Source organism: Centroberyx affinis, unplaced genomic scaffold, assembly GCF_046629955.1.
Source record: "Centroberyx affinis isolate AG114_WGS23_722 - 3 ecotype Tasmania unplaced genomic scaffold, CSIRO-AGI_Caff_v1 ptg005074l_1, whole genome shotgun sequence".
NCBI classification, from domain to species: domain Eukaryota; kingdom Metazoa; phylum Chordata; class Actinopteri; order Beryciformes; family Berycidae; genus Centroberyx; species Centroberyx affinis.
In genome coordinates this window covers 40,037-62,648 of record NW_027282507.1, presented here as the reverse complement: position 1 = coordinate 62,648, position 22,612 = coordinate 40,037, and the positions used below count along the sequence as shown (strand labels likewise).

At 41.4% G+C, this 22,612-nt stretch overlaps 1 protein-coding gene across 3 annotated transcripts in view; it reads left to right on the top strand.

The window, feature by feature from the left end:
• zfhx3b (zinc finger homeobox 3b) overlaps positions 1 to 22,612 on the top strand; it is a 148,970-nt gene that overhangs the window by 109,736 nt on the left and 16,622 nt on the right. For all 3 annotated transcript variants that reach the window (XM_071545918.1, XM_071545920.1, XM_071545919.1), the window contains exons 6-8: positions 7,474 to 7,581; positions 20,269 to 20,402; positions 20,980 to 21,180. In XM_071545918.1, the coding sequence (XP_071402019.1) occupies positions 7,474 to 7,581; positions 20,269 to 20,402; positions 20,980 to 21,180 (443 nt within the window). The remainder of the gene's footprint in view (positions 1 to 7,473; positions 7,582 to 20,268; positions 20,403 to 20,979; positions 21,181 to 22,612) is intronic.

Sequence of the window (22,612 nt, the reverse complement as noted above, 5' to 3'; positions counted from 1 at the left end):
GCACTACAAAGATATGCAAATGGTGCATTCGATAAATCGACAGGCAGAGATCTTTTTCAGACAGTCCACTGTACTGGTCTGCAGTGTTTAAAAAGAGAGAGATAAACAGATAAGTACCTGTTAATGGACACACACATACACACATGCACACACACACACACACACACAAACAAACATACATACACCTGCCTGTTGGCTGGAAAAACTTGGATCAATGATTGAATTTCACAACACAACCTGCTCAGAAAAGCACATCATATGAATGGTTGGACTAAACAGCATTACCTTTTAATACGAAAATGCTTTTTTTTTATGTGGCATACTATATTTTTAATTTTCAAGGTTTTCTTCAAGGAGGTTTGCAGTATATCATGTGTATAATAACAAAACAAACTGGGGGTATAGTCACATTCAGTATGCTTATTAGTCAGATATGAAACAAAAGCTGCCGGGTGTATATCATATATAATAGATGTGGGCTGTCTTGTTAAGCCCAGCAGGCTGGTATGTGGCTGTGTCTCTGTGGAGAAAGGCTCTGAAGCTCGCTGTACCTGGTAATTAAAGAGAGTTTGTGGCAAAAGCCAAACATCAGGAGAGATGAGCTATGAACAAAAGAGCTGTGACAGTTTCAGGTTATGTGATTTTTATGTCCCTTTTTTGCCAAATGAAAAATCAATACATTTTCCGGGTTATACATATTCAGAGTGTCCACCATGCTTCCGCCCTGATGGAGAGAGGGGCGGGGGACTGTGGGGTAGAGTGGGGGGAGTCGCCTGTTCGCCTGTCATAACTGTACCATCGCATTTTCCAACCCACTGGTGAATATTTCAGAGTTGATGTGATTGCCCTTCATGACAGCGGTGATGCTTTTTTTCATAGCCACCCCTTCAACCTCCCCCCCCCACTGCCTCACCCCACCCCAGTTCTGTTTAGTCCCTTTGAATAGCTGGAAATAGGTGAAGCCATTGTAGTGTGAGCGGCAGGAAAAAAGAAAAAGATGCATTAATAAAAGGAGGTTGATTTGAGAGAAGGCAACAGTGGAAGACGATAAGCATAAATGCATGGTAGGGGGTGGCAGAGAGAGACAAAGAGTGACTCTTTGTGCAGGACAGTGTCCCCCAGGCAGAGTAGATGGAAGAGTGGTGCCCAGTGATGTTTTTGCCTCCTATCCAGGCTTTTAGCCCGCCGCCTAGCAGGGAAAAGTACAGCCTGCATCTTCTATTGTGCACATAATGTGTGTTTGTGAGGCGACCATCATCCTGGACATTGAAAGAAAGTCACAGTGTGGTGTGTGTGTGTGTGTGTGTGTGTGTGTGTGTCAGCTGGGGCAGAAGAGTGAGCAGTCCCTGAATGCTCACTCCCTGTGTAGCCACATTAACCTAGATCCTCCTCTACTTCATCACTCAAGTAAAACACAAAGAGAAGAGAACTGGAGCGGCACTCGCTTTATACCCTTTATTTGTAATATGTCTAAACATGCCATTATCATGAGAAATAATTCTAATTAGTATCATTTCCCATGAGATAACACTTTAGAGGAAATATTTGATACTATTAGCATACGCTACATGGTGCTCAATAACAGTTCCAAATCTAGTCTGTTTTAAGTATTGAGAGCATAGGAGAGCCGTTACATCACTAATGATGTCCTGTTTACAGCTGTCTGCTTGTGGGAGATGAACAACATCGATTGAATCAGTGATGTCATGTTTTCGATGCGGTGTGTGATCAGTTATTGGAACAAAGTGAATAATAGGATAATCCAGTGGCGTGTTTAAATTAGTTTTTTTTCCCCTCTGCTATAGTCATGCACAGAAAAAATAAATTCCATGTGTGACTCTTTGTGACCTGAATGCGCTGAATGTCCATTGAAATGGCCAGTGACTTTGAAAAGCAAGGGGGATCAAATTAAGTGTTGCGTGGAAGACCTAGGGGGCTTGTTTGATGAGCAGGCACCACTGGGAGAGCGGTGGAGGAGGGGTTGCAGTGGTATTGTTCTAAGGCAGTGTGAGCTATCACTGCTGTTTGTGATTAACTTGCCGTTTAAAGTTTTTTAGCTATTAGCTGCCCTAACCCCGTACCCCTCCTCCCTCCTCCTGCACCTCCTCCTCCGCCCCCACCCTCCTGCCCTCAGCCCCATGGAGACACAAAGTATTCATTCACATTTAGATCCTGAGGTCACAGCAGGGCCAGTGGGGAGAGGCCGCCATGTCCCCCCATAGACAGGTCAGGAATCTAGCACGTAACTCGGCCCAACAGGGAGACGCGGCCCTTTAAACCAAAGAGGTAGCTTACTCTTCTTTCCTTTCAAAATGTGAAAGTGTGTGTGTGTGTGTGTGTGTGAGAGAGAGAGAGAGAGAGAGAGAGAGAGAGAGGGGGAGAGAAACGGAGAGAGGAGAGTAGAGAGATAGAGACAGATTTTGCGTGCATGTGTGTGGCAGGTCTGGGTTTTTCTTCAGCAGGTGTTTTGTGCTTTCTTGACACTTGATTGCTTTGATTAATTCTGATTTGCAATTTGTGTATTTTTTATTTGTTTATTTTTACTATTTGAATTTATTTCAAATTTAAAGTTGAACTCCATATTTACTGGAATGCAATTATAACAGAATACATTAGGATAATTAACATGCATGCTAGTATGAATGTTTTGTAAAATCATATTAAATGCATTTTTTGCACTGCATTATATTAGTCCTTATTTTAGCTTAGTTTTGTGTTTTGCAATTTCTGAATAGTGGCCAGCATGGTTAGTATTGTTACTGATTATGCTGTGTTGTGGTTTATTGGTTGTTCGTAAGTAAAAGCCCCTCTTGTCTCGGGTTAGGGAGTGGGCATGTTTTGCTCTGTCGTGGTTTTATGACAGCTAGCTCGTGAGGACGTAAGAAGGGAGGGGGTGGGGTGGGGGGGGTACGAGGGGTAGGAGTGTTTTCCTGTGTGTTGTGCTTTAAAAGGGGGGTCTCGCGTACTGGGCGCAGAGGTGCTGATATGAGGAGCGGACAATGCATGAAAGCCCCCAGCATGGGGCCTGTGTCCCATTGTCCCATGGTACCCTCCTGTCACTTTCATTTTACACCCTCCAGTCCGGAGTCAGGCCAGCTTTGATATAAGGAAGGGGTGCAAGGGATGATGGGGGGAGCAAGAGGGGGATTTTTAAAGGAAGAAGTAGGGGAGAAAGATAGAGTCTGCGAGGTGTGAAATAAGATTGCTTTTTATCCGACAGTGCAGCGTTAAAGAAAAGGAAGCTGTCCGGCCCTGGATAAAGCGGGGGAAGTGCACCTCTGATTTACAGTGCGGTGCTGTGACACCTGGTTAAAATGATAACAACAGCCTCAATAATCATAATGAGAGTAATGAGAGCTCAGACACACAGCTCCAACACAAGAGCCCAGAGAGTAGCTGAGCTCAACCCCCGCTCCTAGTGCTCTAGAGCTGGGGAGAGGGAGAAGCTCCGCTCAGCCCCCGCGCTGGTTCTCCAGGACTCATGAAAGGGAAGAGGGACAGACAAGACAGTGTTGCTGGCTGAGCATGAAAGGGAGATATATGCAACAACAACAAAAAAAAAGAGCAGAGACTCACGACTGTTTGAGGAACACTGGAGCCATTCTCAGGTAGGATTGGATTTCTGTGTTTTAAAAAAAAAAAAAAGGCAGTTATCGTCATAGCACTGTATTCTGCTGAGGCCGAGGATGGAGGAGGAGCCTGACCTAGTGAATGATATCTAGAGTGACTATTATTACTTACTTTTGCTCTACTCTACAGTCTGGGAAGGAATACTGGAAAGTGCAGTGGTTACCATCAATTATTTATTTGGCCGTTTGTGCTTGTCAGTCTGATTAGCATTAGTGTAATCACTGCTCTTCAGGGGAAAGGAAGGCTGCTCTCTCTCATCTGAAGGTAATCTTGCTGTCTTCAGTGTCTCATCTTCACCGGACGCTTCCTGCATAGCATCTGCTTTTGTCATCTCCACATATTTCTTCCCTTTTCCCCTTCCCTGTGTGTTTCTGTCTGTTGCTGCTCAGCCCCTTCCCCCCACACCCCATTAATGTGTGTGAGTAAGTTGCTCTCTCCCAGCTTGTATAGAGTGACACCTATGGGTCTGATTAAGCCCCTGCACTTACATGCCGGCAGAAGGCAAGGGAGAAAATGTGCTAAGCGCGTAGATGGGTGTGCGTGTGTGTGTGTGAGTGCATGCATGCGTCTGTGCGTGTATGCGTGCGTACGTGTGTGAGATGCTAGAACAGAAAGCCCATGGACTGTCCCCACTGAGTGACTGGCAGAGGAAAGCTGATATTTATATGCTCAGAACAGATGAGTGTAATCTCTGTGTCGGCAATGGGCTTATTCAGCTTGCATGATTAGATTAATGGAACTGTTTCATATCATTGTATTAGGATGGTTAATGAAGACAATTAATTAGAAGACAACCTTCAGGCTATTGTCCTTTACATCTCTGAGATTTGGGTTAGAAATGGCCTGCTGCCATAGCTTTGAGTGTTTCTCCCCATCTATTTTCAGAGTTAATCTATGGCTACAGTTTTAGTGTCTCTTCCATTTGCATCCTACTCTTAGGCCACTCATGACCTTTCATTAATTATGGTCGGCCTGGCTTTAATCATTCTGTAATACCGTTGGAGATGAAATGAGGAATAGGCAAAGCCATTTGCCACTTAAAGATGTAGTGCTGCTCCTGGAATTAAATGTCTGCATTTCTGCATACATTATGGTGGGTGTTCCACGCTGTGTGTGCTGTGTGTGTGCTGTGTGTGTCATACCTCCTGATTAAAAACCTAAATACAGAAGTTTTGAAAACATAAGGGAGGAAAAAATATTTCTGTGTGTGCGTGCGCATGTGTGTGTCTACGTATGCGTGCATGTGTGCAGGAAGTTGGGGGGTGGGCACAGTGATGTTGAATAGCGTTAGAATGTCGGCTGCCTATCAGAGAAATGTTCAAGCTCAAAATGTGTAGCTTGCTGAGCACAAAGTGTGCGTGTTAATGTAGTAGGTATGGAATTAGTCTCACTACAAGTGTCACATAGCTACGAAATGACACCTAGCCCCGTTTTTTAAAGGTGAAAAAATTTACCTAGGGATTATTTTGTAATCTGAGCACCTATGCAGCTGTACGGTATCCTAATTCTCAGGGAGTTGTGCAGATTTATACAGGCAGGAGTTAGATGGGATTTTGGGACTCGGCAGCAGATCTCTGGTTTTCCGGGCTATGTTTAAGGACCGCCTCACCAGCGCGGGATGGGCTACACTGGATGGAATTCATGGGTTGCCTTGGAAACATAATAGAAACATGGTCAAAAATAAAAGAATAAAAATGTATTCATGCAAGTGGGATCCTGGGAACACTTAAATGTGCCTTTTACTAGGAGCCAGTTATCCCTCTTAAATACCTTTATTTAAACACAGGATCACCATCGGCTTGTAGCAATAATGCCACAACACAATCCATACACCAATCATTCTGCTCAGACAGCTGTTTCCTAGAGCATTTGTATCAGCAGGCATGAAATGGAGGATATTGCTCTTGTCTTTGCCAGTAATATAAAGGTGTTTTCCATTGACTTTCCATTGATTTGTCAAACTGAATAATGTCAGCTATGTATTTGCAATTTTGTCAAGAATAATATAATTAGTGGTATGGTAGGTGACAGTTGTTATGATTCTGTGGCTATAGTCTGCGTTCAATCTACCGTTATCAAAGATGACACTCTTATTTGTTAAGACAGCAATGTTCATTCAGAAAATATGTTGTTTAAAACATAGAATCTTTCACCTATCTCTTGTAAAGTACTGAGAAAAGACAAACTTGCTATTCTTTCATGTACAGCGTGAACTATGAAATTTATTAGAAACGTTTAATCATTTCCCTTTCATTTAGGGACATGACAAATTAGCATATAGTGTATCTATTTACCCTGTGAGGAGAAAGATTGAAATTCTATATATATACGTAAATAATATATGTATCATTAAAGGGATTGTGAAAATAGCTTACCTTGTGGTTTAGAAATGTGTATGTGGTTGAACAAGACTTTTGCTCCACAAAGTGTAGTCATTTGTGCTAATGACATTTACTGGAGTTTTGGAACAGCACAGTATGTAGACTCAATATATATGTAATCTTTCATAACTAAAGGGACACACGGTGCGTTTTCAGGATAATGTAACATAAAAGTGGTTTTGGCTGTGGGTAGCCATGTGGTGAGCTAAGATCAGATGTGTGATGACTGCAGGGCTGAATACTTGAACAGGATATTTCAGTAGCTGTTGTAGCATTGTCAATATATCAATAACTCATAGAGTAGAGACCTGAGCATGGAAGCATTTTCAAAAGAGCATTTAAGTACATTTGCTGAGAATTAGCTGACTTGTGTAATAACTGATAGGGCTTATTGACTGCGGCCCAGTTTACTGTTGTCAAATCAATGCTGTTGCATGCAAGTCCCACTACTTTTAAACAAACTTAACAGGCAGAGGGGATGCTCAGGGGGCACTGGAGAGAAATAAACAAGATTGATGCCCTTTTTATTATCTGTTTTTGCTATCTTTTCCTCTGTGTGTTACTTACAAATGGCGTTATCGGATATCCATTGTTTGGACTTCGATGCTCCTAAATGGCCTGATATATCGAGCTGAGGCTTTTAAGGTGGTTACAGGGGATTTCTGCCTTTGACTTGGCATAAAAATAAAATGAATTGTGGCTCTGAAAGTTTTAAATATTTATGCTTTTTTTTGCAATAGTAGGATAGTAGAAGTGAAATGAGGCTTGTGTTGGTAAGTAACCTAGCAGATTGCAGCTGGGGACAGCAATGCATGAGAGAGTGAGTGTGTGTGTGTGTGTGTGTGTGTGTGTGTGTGTGTGTGTGTGTGTGTGTGTGTATGTGTATGTGTGGGGGTGTATGAAAGAGAATGGGGGGGGTCATCTAGTATAAGGTCTTTCTGTAGAAGGATACTGCTCACACAATTATTTTTCCGTCTGCATACTTCAAACCTCTTTGGAAAATGTGTGTATGTCTTCACCACATGTGTGTGGTTTTTCTGCAGCTTTATGTCCATATTAAACAGAGGAAGCCATATTTGTGTCATGGTCTTGAATAAATGAAGAAATATAACTTTTGGTCTCATTTTAAAATACATATAAAATATGCAATATTATTATTATGATCATTACTATTATTTTTAGCATTATTGATGATCTAGTTTTTCCCTTCTACCTTTAATACTTTTTACTCCAATTTTAAATTTCTATCTAAAATAAATTTCAAATTGCATTCCTGGTGATCAAACAGCACAGGACAGAGAGCAGATTCTGCCCTCTTTGTCTGCTAACCTTGTAACTGTGTGTCAGCAAATGTAATTGTTGCGAGCTCCTATAGAAAAAAAACGCTGCCGTCCCTTTAAGTGCTTCCACCAATTCTGATGGCGTGGTGATTTACATATCCCATCCTCTCCTCCCCCTTCAGGAGAGCTGAGCGAGGATGTGGAGGCTGCTAGTGAGACCACCACAGACCAGGAGGACCAAACCAAAGACAGAGAGAGTGGGGGGGAGAAGGAGCTCACCAAAGGGACAGGTAAGGCCAATATTTACACTACACACACTTAGGGAATACTGCCCACTGGAAACATGTGGCCCTGCACCTGAATTGTGCTGAACAACAGGCCTTTTGTCTAATTTAATTATACACATTTTATCAAAATATCGAGAGCCCTTTTAAGTATTAAGCGCTCTCTCAGAACTCCCCAAATCCAATTCTAGTTGTTAAAGGCTGCCTTTTCTTGCTGTGGGTTTCCACTCATCAAATCCCATCAGATCAGTTAGACTAAATTGTCAATTTAGATAATCTGGTCAGGTGACATGTGACTAATGTTTTGTCTACTCTCAATGGGTGATGTGGAGAGAGGGGCCTGTACGCATAATTCCAGCTGAGCCACGTGTGTACACACATGTGATGGTAGTGCCCCCTTGTCAACTTTAGTGTACACACACACACAGGCACACACACACACACACACACACACACACAGGGAGAGACACACACACACACACACACACACACAGGGAGAGACACACACACACACACACACAGGGAGAGAGAGAGCTTTCAGTTATTGTTTGTGGCAGAAACACTTACCTGTGTTAAATGTTATCAGATTGGATTTTTTTTTTATCCATGGTCCTCTCTGACGGCAGTGGCAGTTATTGACCTCTATGGAGGGGTGGGGCTTGTGCTGAGGGGAGGAGTCACTGGACTTGCAGTGAGCAAGTCCAGTTACTTGTGAGCAAGCGGTGCTGAAGGCCTAGTTGCATCCCCTCGATAACCTGTTTGAGCATTTTAGGAAATTCTGATCTGAAAAGTATTTTCACTTGAAGGGATGTTTGCAGTTTGAATAGTTCATCTTGGTATCTGTCACAGTCCATGGTTGTGTGTTGATTTTCTTGCTTGTGGGACCAGTGTATATACTCTCTGCACTAAAGTGGCTGTTCTAAACCTTAAACCCTAAACTTTGAATAATAGTTTGAGTTTTGAAATTATTGAGTTTAGTCTCTACATTGGCCTCATGTTATTTTTACAGAATTACTGTTTACAGTGAGAGATGATAGAAGTAGTTGTTGTTGTAGCAGTTGTGGTACTACTCTTTTTTTTTTGCTGTACTACTATAACAGTTTTAATAATAGCAGTAATAATAGAACCAATATGTGTTGTCATTTGATAACATTGATACTAACTCTGTCTGGATCCAGTGGTGATAGAGCCAGGCTGTTTCCATAATGTACTGTCAGGATTGTGAGAGATGTTGACACTTCCTTTTAACACAGACACTGTACGGCCATCCTTCAAACAGGCCGGCCTACTTCAAAATATGCTCTGCTCCACATGTATGAAATACACTCTCAGAGCACAAAGACGTAATCAGAGCCTAAATGTAAGGCCCTGTCTTAATGTCCACCACTGGGACCTAATGAGACATAATGCTTCTGTTTTCCTATTTTTCACAATTCTGACAAGTCAGTGTAAATGAAGTATGGTTTCATTTTTCTTTTTCTTTTTTTTCTTTTGCGGAATTTATTCTGTATGTCTATGTTAGAAAAACAATGCTGGCAGGTAAGACATCTCTTATTCAATAGAAGAGATTTCTGATAATGATGACACTGAACAGTAACAGGCCTGGATAGATGCTTCTCACTTGTCTAACTCCTTGTGTTACTGTAGGATGTTTTGATTTACACTAGTCAGGTTAAAAGCTGGAAAACAATTCAGACCTTTTGCATACCTAAGATTTTTTTTTAAAGTACAGCAAAAAAAACTTCATCACAGTGTTTGAAGCCCAGCCTTTGTAAAATGTCTTTGATATTCGAACTTCTATTTTAAATGAGGCTGAGTTGTTTGTGCTCTTTGAAAGGGCGACACTCTTCTTTGATGGAAGAAATAATGATATGCATGCCTGCCTGAATATGGCTAAAAGTATGTTTTAGCACATCAAAATAAAGCACTTTAAAAAGCATTAAAATGAGCTGGCCGATTAATAATTCACTCATACCTGTGGTGCACAGGAAGACGACTCCTCGCATTAGGATTCCTCCTTTTTGAAAGGCATGCAATTTGATACAAGCATATTCAGTTCCTTTCCTCCCCTCTGTCAGTCGCTAATCACCAAATAAGTGTGTTTCTGTGTTTTCACAAAGGAAATATGTGCTTGCATATGAAAAATTTACAGCTTCCCAGCAGCTTATTAGAAACGCTTAGTTAAAAATAGCGTGTGCATTAGGGAACCAGGTCTGAGGTTCTGTTTGATGTCAGTGAAAAGGTGGGTGGGTGGGTTGGGGTGGAGGGTTCAAGGCTGTGTTGTCAGCTAAAGGTAGACAGCTGTAGTTTAATGGAAGGTCCCTTTTTTGTGCTTCAAACTTTTTGTGATTGATGGACACAATGCCCATTCAAAGAAAATGTAGAAAGCCTATCTTGTATAGGGAAAAAAAAAGCAGAGAGGAAGACCCCCACAATGCATTTGGTAAACAGAGGAGCACTTGTTTTGGCTGATGACTGTCTGAAGCACGGTCGACACACAGAAGGTGTGTATGTTAGAGTATGGTGTATGAGCACCTGAGCTAACCTGTTATTTAAAGGACTATCTGAAAGGTGCTCAGTCTCCCTCTGTCTGATGCTGAGCTGTTTCTAAGGTCCATCATTAGAACTATTGAAGTGTTTCTTCTCATCCTTGTCATGCAACTATTGGAACAGAGTGCAACATTGTTCCTTTACAAATGACAGTCACTGTCAGACAGACAGCATTAGCGAACACAGAAAAAAGGCTTCTTCCTTTTTAAAGCCACTGTCAATCTTATTTTCTCTTTCTAGTGCCACAGCTCCTCGGTATTCATTAAAATCATTTAGAAATACATCAGAAGCCTGTGTAAAATGCATATGTATTCTGCATGTCATCTCTTGAAAGATGCCTTCATTATTTTGTTGCTTTTCATTTATCGCAAAGTTGATACATACATGCATACAAACATACATGAATGTCACACACACATGCACACACTGCAGGTAACATGCATTGCAACTCCTTCATAATTATGTATCATGAGTATATATCATGAGAGAAGAAAGGAGGAAAGAAATGTAAAGCAGCAATTTTAGATGGAATACTAAAATCCTTACTTATTTGAACAATAAAGTTTATGTTGACAGTAGCTGCAATTTAGTTACCCTCCCCAATAAGTAATCCAAGGGGTCATTTATGATGCGAGGAATGAAATATTTATAAATGTGTAGCTATGAGCCTGTCTCCCCTCTCCTCACACCTTGTTCATCTAGCTGAGACAGTGTTGGTGAAAGGGAAAGGCTTCTGCTTGGGAAGGGGATCCTTACCTTTATTAAGGCAGGTGGTGTATTTATGCAGCAGCTGAATGCATAGGGAAGCAGCAAGGAGAAAGGCGGGAGGGCGCTGAGTGTAGGGCAGATGGGAAGGTGAGGAGAGGGAGAGGAATTATTAATACACTTACAGACTTGGAGGAATGGCCAATGTGATTTGACATGTTTAACATAAATATATGGGAAGGGTTGTATTGAGAGTTGGTGGCCTATATAGGGAAATGGGAGTGAGAGATGGTCTCTCTGTTCCAGGGATGGAGGGGGGCAAGGTATGGGTGGGTGGAGGGGGGTGAGGGAGTCCTCTGCAATTGAGCTTGATGAATAATTCCTCTCATACCCCCTTTCCTGACTTATTATGGGAGCTGGAGCAAGGAAGGAAAAAATTATTTTACAGCTTGGGTCATCCACATTCACGAGTAAAGCTGTGGAGATCAAACAGTCTCATAAGGAGGTGAAAATAAATGTCACGTGACTCAGAAGTATATGATACCACTTTTAAAACACATTGCACAAATAAAGGCAGTAATTTGTATCTTTAACCCACTGTTTGAGAAAATATAAACTGATTAGATGTGTAAAAAATCTGAATAAAAGATTTTAAATTTTCATTAATATATCAGGATTTGTGCATTAACACATTTAACAGCATATAAAAAAATATATAATTTTTATATTTTCACAGAAACATTTGCACAGCTTGACCATATTCACTGTGATTAAAATTGTTTGTCAATTGGCAAGTTTGCATTTTTGGATGTAGATGTTTTTGTGACTCTCCATCTATTTGTGTGCATACCTTTGAAACTGTTCTAACGCCTTTAAATCGGCAGGGAATCCACAAACGCTAAATGTGTGAGGTTGGCCAGAATATCAAAGAAAAGTTCTTCCATTCAGCCTTCAAAATAAAAGTGTGAAAGTTTAAATGCATTAGAAATATATATAACATCCTTTCTTTTCAGTTAATCATCAAACCCAATAACAGAGTACACATATTAATGTTTTATGGCATAATAATGTTTTAAAAAATAACATTTTGTCATAAAAGTCTGTGGCTAACATTTCATGTAATAGCTGTAAGAGCATTGTGTATTTTCATCAAATCTGCTTCTCACCCTTTGAACAATACCTTTTTGTTTTGCATACCACCTCACTAATAGCTGTGCTTTTTGTCCTTTGGTTTGTTTTTGAGGGATAATTAAAGGAAAGTATGCAAGTCGCATGAGAGAAGGTCTGACCATTTTGGAATAGTTGGCAGGAAATTAGAAAACAGTTATTTAAAATAATTTCTCTGTAGAAATTGTTTTCACCTGCATCATTTATGGTGCAGGTGAAGGAGATTATTTTAATGAGAATACTGCCTTTTGTCCTCATTTGTTCATCGTTCATAGTTTCAGAATGGGGATTTACTCTCAGCTAAATCAAAAACATCATCATTATCAATGCCATACACAGCAAATCGGCAGAACATCCTCTTCATAATCCAGTTCTACCCTTGACAGTTCTTTGTGTTTTAGACTTCAATCTGGCATGTCCAGCTTCATCTAGTATGAAAAAACTTTTGCTACCAAGTACAATGCAGCATCAGGGACAATTCCCTCCATTCCTTCCAGTTTTGTGGCATTCAGCAGAATGCAGAAGATGTACATTGCCAATACTATACATACTGTATATTTCTAGTAATGTACTGCTGTGTAAGAATGACACTTGCCTAGTGCATTAGATGACTTGTGCAGCTTGGTGCTTAAATGTTTGCGTGTTGTTAAAGTACAAGTGTGTAGGAGTATTTTGACTTTTTATTTTATTCAGTTTATTTAGATTTGTGCATCAACAATATTATTAACATATTATGTTATTTAACATTATTAAGGCATCTCTCATTGGGTCTGATGAATAAATGAAAAGAAAATAGGTTAAATCTATATTTATACATGTTTAAACATTTGTGCTTTTATTTTGAAGGCTGAACCCCCAAAGTTTTATGCTTGGTTATTAACTTGAAGCATCTAGGAATTGTTGATTCTTTGGCTATTAACAGTGTTAGAGCCGTTTAAAAAGTATCCACACAAATAGATGGAGATTCACATGTTTGTGTGAAAATACAAAAATATATATGTTAAAAATGTTCATGTTTATGTACAGATCATGATATATGAATGAAAACTGAAAAGCATTTATTCCCAGATGTTTTTACACATCTACAACCTTCCCTTTTTTGAAATGGTGGGTTACAGATACAGATTACTTGGCTCTATTTTGTCCAGTGTGTTTTACACATGCGGTGTGGCATTTGTTTTTGCCTCCTTATGAGGCTGTTTGATCTCCATACAAAACGGCCAAGGAAATTGTTCTGACCAATTGTCCATTAAATATTTACCTTACTCCTATAAAACTGACTGATTAAATGAGCATCAAATAGCTGGATGAATAAATACATGTCCCTTTGCAATTTTATGTGTGTGTTTGTGTGCGTACATGCATGCACACCCACCTGGGTTTTTCTGTGGGTGCATGTGTGTACGCACCTCTGCATGTACGTGTACACATCCATGTGTGTTGTGTGTATGATAAACAGATAGTGTGTTGTGCAGATGTTTTGTCTGCATAGTGAACATGACTGTTAGCATCCCCTAGATGCAGCAGAGTGGCATTGCAGTCTGTGCTAATGTTTTTGTGTGCTCTATATTGTGCTGTCAGTCTTATGGTGAAGCTCTTTCTGGAACAGGTAAAGCAAGTATTATGGATTGTTCTACATATAGCAAATACAGTCTAGATATATAGATTTAATACTAGCTGTGGTTGAAGATGAAAACACTTGCATATGGTTAGTTACATTAAAATTATTTAAGTTAATGCTATTGTTACTCTAAACCGGGAGACATCCAGTATAGTGGTGATTTGTTATTGCTCTTCAACCCTGACTGAAGTATAAATATAAGTGGTATCACATGGAATCAGGGGAGAGCAGTGAAAATGTTTACATATTCATATCATGTCCTCTGAGTGCTTGTCATCCCTCAAATTATAATTCCTTTTGTCTTTGAAGATAATAGGCCATAAATTGTCCTTGTTTGTGAGCTAACTCCCTGAAAGCCCAGTGTTTATGAGTTTTACCACCGGGTGTCTAATGGCCAAGCGCTAGTGCTGCGCCTGGGAGTGTCCTCTAAAGGTGAACGCCATGTCAGCCTCTTGTTCAGTGGCCTGAAGATTAATAACACTGCCGCTAATTAATATCTCCTTTTAATTTCTTCATTTTGAATTTGTCTTTCTCGCTCTCATGCCTGTAGGCCTGCATATGATTCCTCCCCCCCCCCCCCCTCTCTCTCTTTCTTTCTCTCTCTCTGTCTCTCTCATACAATGCAGTTTACTTTTTTTTTTTTATTTTGTTTAATAAATGTGGACTTACACACTGTGAATGGTGAGAAATGATTCAATATGGAGCTTTAATATGAAGTGCTTGGATTTAGGCTGTGGCTGTATTTTTTTTTTATCTGAAATTAATTGATGCAGAGTAATTACCTGAGAAATATGAGGTGAAATGGAACACAGCCCTTTGTCGCTCTGGGCTCTAACACAGGCAGTAGATTAGAAACATGGGTAGAAAGGGGAAGAAGAAAAGATAATATTCAGTTATTGTTAGCATATGCATTAAAAGTGAATGACTTGTAGCACTGGGGGAGTTGAATCATCTTCTCCATATTAATGGCTAAATTGGTGAGGGACTAGAGGTGAGCATGCCTGCGTCATGTGGAGCGCAGGGACATGGGGAGACGGCGGCAGTGTGAAGGTGAAGGGAGTTGGGGAATCTGAGGAGACGTTTTTCAGAAAGAGGATCCTTGAGCTTCACTATACAGAGTGTGGTATAGTGGGAATGAGCCTAAGAGGGATGGCGGGAAGTAGCTGTTCTGGGCAGCGTAGTGGCAATAAAGCTATGCAGCCTAGCTGGGGTGGATGGACTGGATGATAGGTTATGTTTTTATAACCGGAGACCCGAGGCTGCCAAGGCAAGACAGCGACACTGGTAATGAGGGGGCAGAGGCTCGAGAGACAGCAATGACCCCGTGCCTCTCTCTCCCAGGCCTTTCAGGAGACAGTCGGACCGCGTCAGTCAGTGGCCGGCGGATTCCCCTCCCATACACCACAAGAAATCTTTATCCCATCTTCCCCTTCCTCATTAATTCCACCCTTGTTTACTGCAAGTAGTTAGCTCTATCTTTAAGAATATGGATACCTCTTCCCAAGGACAAAGTAGATTAATGGCACAATGGCTGCTGTGATTGCACTCCTATAAGATTTCAATGGCACAGGACCTGTTGTGGTTAATTCAGTCTGCCGTGTGTCAGTCACTCACTCCAGCAGCCATCTTTTTTTCCCCTTGAAAGCACAACAAGGCTGTGATTGCTCCAGAGACCAGGTTAGTGTGCTGACAGCCCCTTTGCTGCTTGAATAATACAGTCCAGCTATGGGAGGTGAGACAAGGTGCCAAAGTCCAATTCACTTACGGGACTCGACAGCACAAAAGCCCCTGGTTTACGGAAAAGGGCCATGAATTAATAATCACCTAATTGACTCTTAGGTTTTTTTCTCCTCTCCTGCTCTGCCTTTTGTGCTTTCAGACGAAAGCCTACTCTGTGTATCTGTCAGAAGAGGTTTGGTGTGGATGGGAGCTCTGTGTTTAATGACCAGGCAGAGGAGGTCAGGGTAGCAGACAGGCTCCTGACAGACATTAAGGTCAGTGTCGGGGGGGACCCCATAGTGGTCTCTCCGGATGACTCCATGTGAATGGGCCCATCACTAACCAACCACAGAGGTTTATATACGGCAATATACTGTAGTTTGGAGTCCTTAAAGCATCATCACTCGAGCAGCTCAAAAAGTTCCAATGCAGTCATACAGCGGTCAGTGATGAATGTGGAAGACTAAATTGGTGGTAGAGACAGCAACATTTCATTGAAGAGAAATCTAAAGAGAAAATTATTGTCATTTTCTGCATCGCTTGATTATTCTTGTTTATAATTATATTTTTATATAATCTCACAAGCGCTGCCACAAGTGTAACTTTAGAAAGCAAAACCAGAGTTCACTTCTGGTCGTTGTCGGCTGTTGTTGGCATCCACAGTATATCTTGCCAGGGAGTGTCCTTGTGTTGAGGCCAGTACTCATGTATTACTGTAATAGTCTTAGGGGAGTCCTAGCCCCCCTATATCAGGACCCTGTGTTTTGGTCATGGGCTCTGTTAATAGATCTGGTTGGCTCAAGTGCACACCATGTTCTGATACCAGTCCAGCGAGCCATGTTAGACTGCACACAATGAAAAAAACACCCCTTGTTTTTTATCACTTTCTATTTTTTTGTTCCCAGCCTTACAATGTGTTGGTCATTTTTTCATCACCCTTGACAAGGAAAAACAGGATACAGTAGCTGGATGTTAGTCACGGGGCCGGTGATAGTGGTGGGGTTTAGGATTCTTAAGAGAAAGCGATTGATCAGATTTATGGAGTCCTAACTAGCCGTGACGAGGAAAGACTGTGTCTTGAATAAGCCTCCCCAGTCCCGTCTCTCCTTTTTTCTTTCTCTCACTCACTCACACACACGCATGCACACAATCTGTCTCTCTCTCTCTCTCTCTCTTACACTCACTCACACACATACACACACACACACACACACACACATTCACACCACATCCTTAGCTAGACAGCTGGTTGGGGCCCTTCTACAGCAGCTCTCCAGTCCCTTAGCATAAACAGCCACTTGTTTCAGCTCTCTTGTGTTAATTGAGTAATTGTAAAACTGGAATATATTAACCATGTTTATCCTCCTCATCATTAGGCTGAGAGGATACTTGTGTTTACTTACTTCATGCTTACTCTATGTATAGCATCACCTCGTGCCCTGCGTTGTCTGCTCTTTTGTTGGTGTGATAGTTGGGTTTTAGAATTGCTTGTTTTGTTTCACTTTTCTTCTACCTCTCCCTCTTTAAGCTACAGAACAGGAACTCTGCTGAAAACCAGTTATCTAACTAAGTTAGACCTAGTAAATTGCTATATTTAAATTGTATCAATTCTTTCACTTGTTTTGTTTTTCCTTTCCCTGCACAAATGCAATAAAGTTGAGGCTGTAACAAATTAAAAAAAGGCACAATAAGGAACAAAATACTTTTTTTACAATGCTTTGATATTCATAGATCATACCATTGGCTTTAGGCTCCTGTTTTCTCATGCCCTTGGCAGACTTTTGGCCACTCAGGCATTGTTTCATTCTCATTTTGTCCTGCTCAGCCTGCCTTGACTTGGGCTTTTGTCCACCACTCTTTACCTGTGAGGATTTCCATACTGATAGTGAGATGTCAAATAGCTGTCTAAGATTACTGAGCTGATGGAGAGAGGAAAGGCCTAGGAGAGACTGGTGTTCCCTAACCACGGTGCACAACACTAGCAGAAGGGTGAAAAAGGAATGAGTTTGCAAGGAAAAAGCACAAGAGGGCATTATCATTATCGAATTAGCACCCCAAATCTGAGAGTGCAATGCATAGACATTGGCATGATTTACCCATTTAGTATTAAAAGGATCAACCAGATCATTGAAATTCCTCAGTGCCCATGGGCTGTATTGTAGTCAAGGCTTCCAGAGATGACTGTCCTTGTTTTCCCCGAGAGATGAGTTCAGGGGAAGTGGAGGAAGTACGAGTGAACTGAAGTGGAGTTGAGGAGGAGGAGGAGGAGGAATTGGCAAGGACAGTGTCATGACTGAGAGGTTAATGTCAGGGAATGGGAGGTTCCTTTTGTTTAACATTTCCTTTGTTTATTGGTGGATGTGTTTAATAGGATTGACTGTGACTGGACCCTAATAAGGCCTCCCTGGCTGATCCTAGTGTCTCTGGGAGATCTAGCAGGCTGCTCTGTCCAAAGCCAGGTCCCCCACTGGGTAATCAGCTCAACTGCCCCCGTCCTGATTGGAGCTGACATTTTAATGTCTGGAGCAGGAGCGTGGTCAGCCCTGCTTAACCTGACCCCCCGCCAAACCACCCCTCCCCTACCAATGCCCTCTGTTCTCAATTTGCCCTTCCAGGACTGTACAAATCAGGCCAAATTTAACTCTTTATGGGCTCGTTAGGAGCCGGCAAGACACCTCCTTAAGTTTCACAGTGAATTCTTTCCACTGGCGACAAAGCACTGTGCTGCTCCCAGCTCCCCATGCTGGCTCCATGTGGATTTAGCTCCTCTATGAGCCAGAGCTTAGCTGAGTATTTTTACTCAGCTGTGATGCCTTTCTGTTTGCTGCTTCTATTTTATTTCTCTCTCTCTCTTTCTCTCTCTCTCTCTCTCTCTCTCTCTCTCTCTCTCTCTCTCTCTCTCTCTCCTTTAGCTCTTTATAAAGGGGAGCAGCGCTCTGAGCAGAAGCTCTTGTTGTGAGGTCTTGCTCAGTGGATATGGAGGGAAGGAGAGGCACTATTTTGTTAATATTGGTGTAGTTCAGTGGTTCTCAACGTGGGGTCCGGGGACCACCAGGGGTCCTTGAGGAGGTTCCAGGGGATCCCCAGCAAATTGATGAATTGTTAAACTTCAGCATTATTTCATTTATAAGAAGTTAACACAATTAGAGAATGTAGAAGAATGACTGTTCTGATCATAGTTTCACTGTTATCTCTGCCTACAATACAGATAGTCGTGGAATTCTGGACAAAATCATATCTAATGATAAAAATATTCTCAGATTTGAGTTTGAGAGACAAAATCTCATCAAATGGGGGTCTGTGACTCCAATGTGGACTAAATTAGGGGTCCTTGATATGAAAAAGGTTGAGAATCACTGGTGTAGTTTGTATTAAAAGGATTAGCTGTGTGATATGTTCTGCCAGCTAGTGAAGCACTTGAAGTAACTGTATAGAAAGGGAATCTTTTCAAAGATGGGCTGCCACCTGACAATTACTGTAGCTCTTTTGTACATCAAACTATGAGCATGAAAGCATGGCTGTCTTCTTTGAGTATCTATGGCTATGACTAATCGGTACGCTAATGCCATCTTTGAACCCCTGTGGCCATTTAAAAAAAATGTTGTCCTTGAAAATCTTTGTTAGAGCTAACTGAAAGGCTAAGGTCGTATGCAACCTTATTCTAGTGTTGCTTTGAAGAAATACACAGATTGGCTCAGAGGTCTGAGGAAAGGTTTTCCAATCTTGGACAGACCGACAACACACTGGAGGAGGCTTAGCTGGTTACAGAAATTCCAATTAAATAGAGAGTTTCACTGGCACTCACTTGCTGTGTAGGCACAAAGAGCAGGAGGGTTTTCCAAGAAGGGTCAAACTATAGGTCACCATTTGACCAGAATTTCTGTTCTTTTTTCATCCCTGCCATAATGACCTGGCCCCTCTTTGGTAGGATTTTAAATTCATACATATTTGGATGAGGAACTAGCCTGTGTGGCCACTGTTCATAAATGCCTTGGAATCAAAATGCTTCTTCCTCAGTTGGTCTACAACTGACTCAGGAATCTCCATAGGCCTTTGTGTGGCACTCTGAACAGCAATTACCTTCTTGCATAGTGCTTATATAGTTAAGATGTGGTTGAAGCCACAAGATGTGGTTGAAGATCTTTTGAAGAATGTCTACCGTTAGATTTGCTGTGCAATAGGCTTGTATTACAACTGTCAGGATCACTGCACTGTTATAACAACAACATTCTGTCACTATATGTAGATAGCTTATGTTGTCACTTACATGAAAACAGAGCAAATGAGCTGACTCAATACATTTGAGCATCACATATGCAAGTGAGACATGAATACCTATGTAAGACGTACTGCAAAGGAGTAACTGAGGAAAAGTAATTAAAGAAACAAGTCTTGTATAAAGTTGAGTCTGAGGCCGATGTGGATCTCTTTACCTTCATACTGTATGATGAGGTAGCGAGATGTGTGTGTACCTTGTCTCAAGTTAAGAAAATCTCACGGACATAAAATCTATGGTGACATGAAACCTACAGCTGCCCACCGTGGAAAGCTTATGTTTTTATTAGCTGTTTGTGGTGTTGTATAATGTCCTAACAATCCAACATTGGGAGAGACAGCCCGTCAAAGCACATTGGCTGTGCGTCCCGCTGCAGTAGCATGGGAAGAGAAGTAAAAAAGAGTGTGGTGATTTGTATGGGGAGTCATGAGTTGGCTACCAACAGTTTCTCTGCCCAAGTCCCATTAAATGCAGTTATATCACATTTAAGAAAGACATTTCGAAGCCCTTTATCCACAGTGTTATTGATTGACCTGTTCCCAGGCTGCCAAGTCCTCACCTTGTCTTGACATGTCTGCTCTTCTCTCTCTTTATCCCTCCATGTTTGTGTGTGTTTGTGCATGTGTGTCCGTGTGTATGTGCGTATGTTCAGCAGTGTCCAGCCATTTGGAAAGGCACCAGGCAGATTCCCCAATCCCCTCCAAAAGGCCCTCTTCACAGTCAGAGACCTCAGAGAGCCCGCTCTGCTCCAAGCGTCCCAGGACAGCTGAGAAGAGTGCTGCGGAGCAGGTGAGAAGACTGCAAATCACAGAATTTTGTAGACGTTGATGCCTTCAGATGTTCATAAAACTCTCTGTTTCTCTAACTCTTTGAATTAGGGAATTCTTGCTAAAGGTTATCTCATCCTCAATTACCAAGCCCTCATTATAAGCCTAAAACTTACACATCAATTAAGAAAAGAAATGTAAAGATGTACTTCTAATCATTTTTAGTTATCTGAATCCCACTGACCCTTTTTATATTATGCAGGATTTTTTTTTTTTTTTTTTTTAAATCTCCTTAAAATTAGTTTAGCCTTTCTGCTGCAGTTGCACTGCTAATTGTGCAAAAGGTGGAAAATCAATATAGTATTTGACAGATGAGAGCACTTTGAAGTGTGTGCCAAGACTCAGTGGTGCTCAGTATTACCCACTGGTCTGTGATCAGAGGGACCTGCCTGCTTGAGGGAAGGGGGCCCACTCTTCCCCCTAATCTACAGATCCTCTTCTCTCTCTGAGCAGGCCTACCGTCTCACCCCATTAACCCTCCGTGGATGTCCTTTTTTCCTCTCCTCCTTTCTTTGTTCCCCTGCCTCCCCCTCACCCAGATGTACCAGTGCCCCTACTGCAAGTTTACCAACACGGACCTGAACCGTCTCAGAATGCACGTGATGACGCAGCACTCTGTCCAGCCCATGTTCCGCTGCCCGCTCTGCCAGGACATGCTCAACAACAAGATCCACCTTCAGTTCCACCTCACACACCTCCACAGTGTGGCGCCTGACTGTGTTGATAAGCTTATCGCCACAGTAAGTCATCTGTGTATTGTATGTGTGTGTGATTGGGTGGGTGGTTCGGAGGGCTGTCGAGTAGGTTGTACTATTTACTTCATTTTCATGGTCATGTTTCTTTGCCTGAATTGCTTTTGTAATACATTTTGGACCATGACTCCATTTTTGTCAACTCGAACATACAAAGTAGTAGTACACATTCCCCACCATTTTACCTAAACAAACCAGCATCTGCAAAATGAGTTTAAAATTGGATTGTGTTTTCTTTTCTTTTCTTCTTTCTTTCTTTCTTTCTCTTTGTTTATTATTTGCAGTTTTTCAAGGTAACTTGTTTTGGCCTTTATTCAGTTTGATTAGTATGTATTAGTTTGTGAAGATATAGTATAGACATCCATGCATTCACTGCATAAATACCTTATGTCATGCATTGTCAGAAGCTTTTTCAACTCAGGGAATTAATTGGGAACAAAGTACAATAGAGGAACAAATGTTATGGCCTTGCCTCCTAGGAAGTTTCGTGTATACATCACAGCAATCCAAGTTTTGATTCCATTTTCTATATAATTTCTGTCCGATATTGTTCCATTATCTCCTCTGGGAGATAATGGGCAAATTTTTTGTTCTGTCAGTGACAAGGAAGCAGCAGCCAGTCTCTGTTGTGCTGCTTCATGGAGGCCCAGTATATTCCTATGTGCACACATTATGGCCAGTCAGAATGCAGCCAATGGGTCAAGTCAAGGACCAGTGTAAGGATTCAGCCATGCCAAGAAGATGACTCACTCACTCTTAATCAAATCCCCCACCCCCGAGTGGCTGCCTGGCTGTGAGGAAGAATGTCTCTCCTGTCTCCCCTCCTCTAAATTGCCAACATTTGAGCCTTTATCAAAACAAAGAATGCTGTTAATTGTGAAATGGCTATAGGCAATCCCATTGGCTCATTGGAAGTCAGATAGGATTTAGCCTTTTTAAGATGCATATTCTTCTCTTCTCTTGCATTGTCTTAATCTGCCCATTATCAGAGAGCATTTTTTTCCAGCTCCATTGTAATCATAGTAATTTGGGGAGGGGTGCAGATAATCTGTGGGTTTTGGGGTTTTTTTTTTTTTTTTTTTTTTGTCCTAGATGAGTAGCTCTTAGCTCCCAGTCCATTTATTAGCACATTGACATTCTCACCATGTCTATGATCACCTCTGTGCTAGTCAAAACAAAGCCTTTTATTATGAATGTGTTAAAGTAATTGTGACACACATGAATCAAAATTCAATGAACAGTTTTCCCCTTTTAATGAAATTCAAGTCCAGGCAATGGGAATGTTATTATTCACTACTGATCTGGCCAAAATCAAATCTTACGTGAATAAAAAATGTACAGATTGTACAGAAACAATGAAAACTGTGACTGCACAAAGCACAGTCAAACCGCATATACTAATTAAAAAAACTGTCTAAAT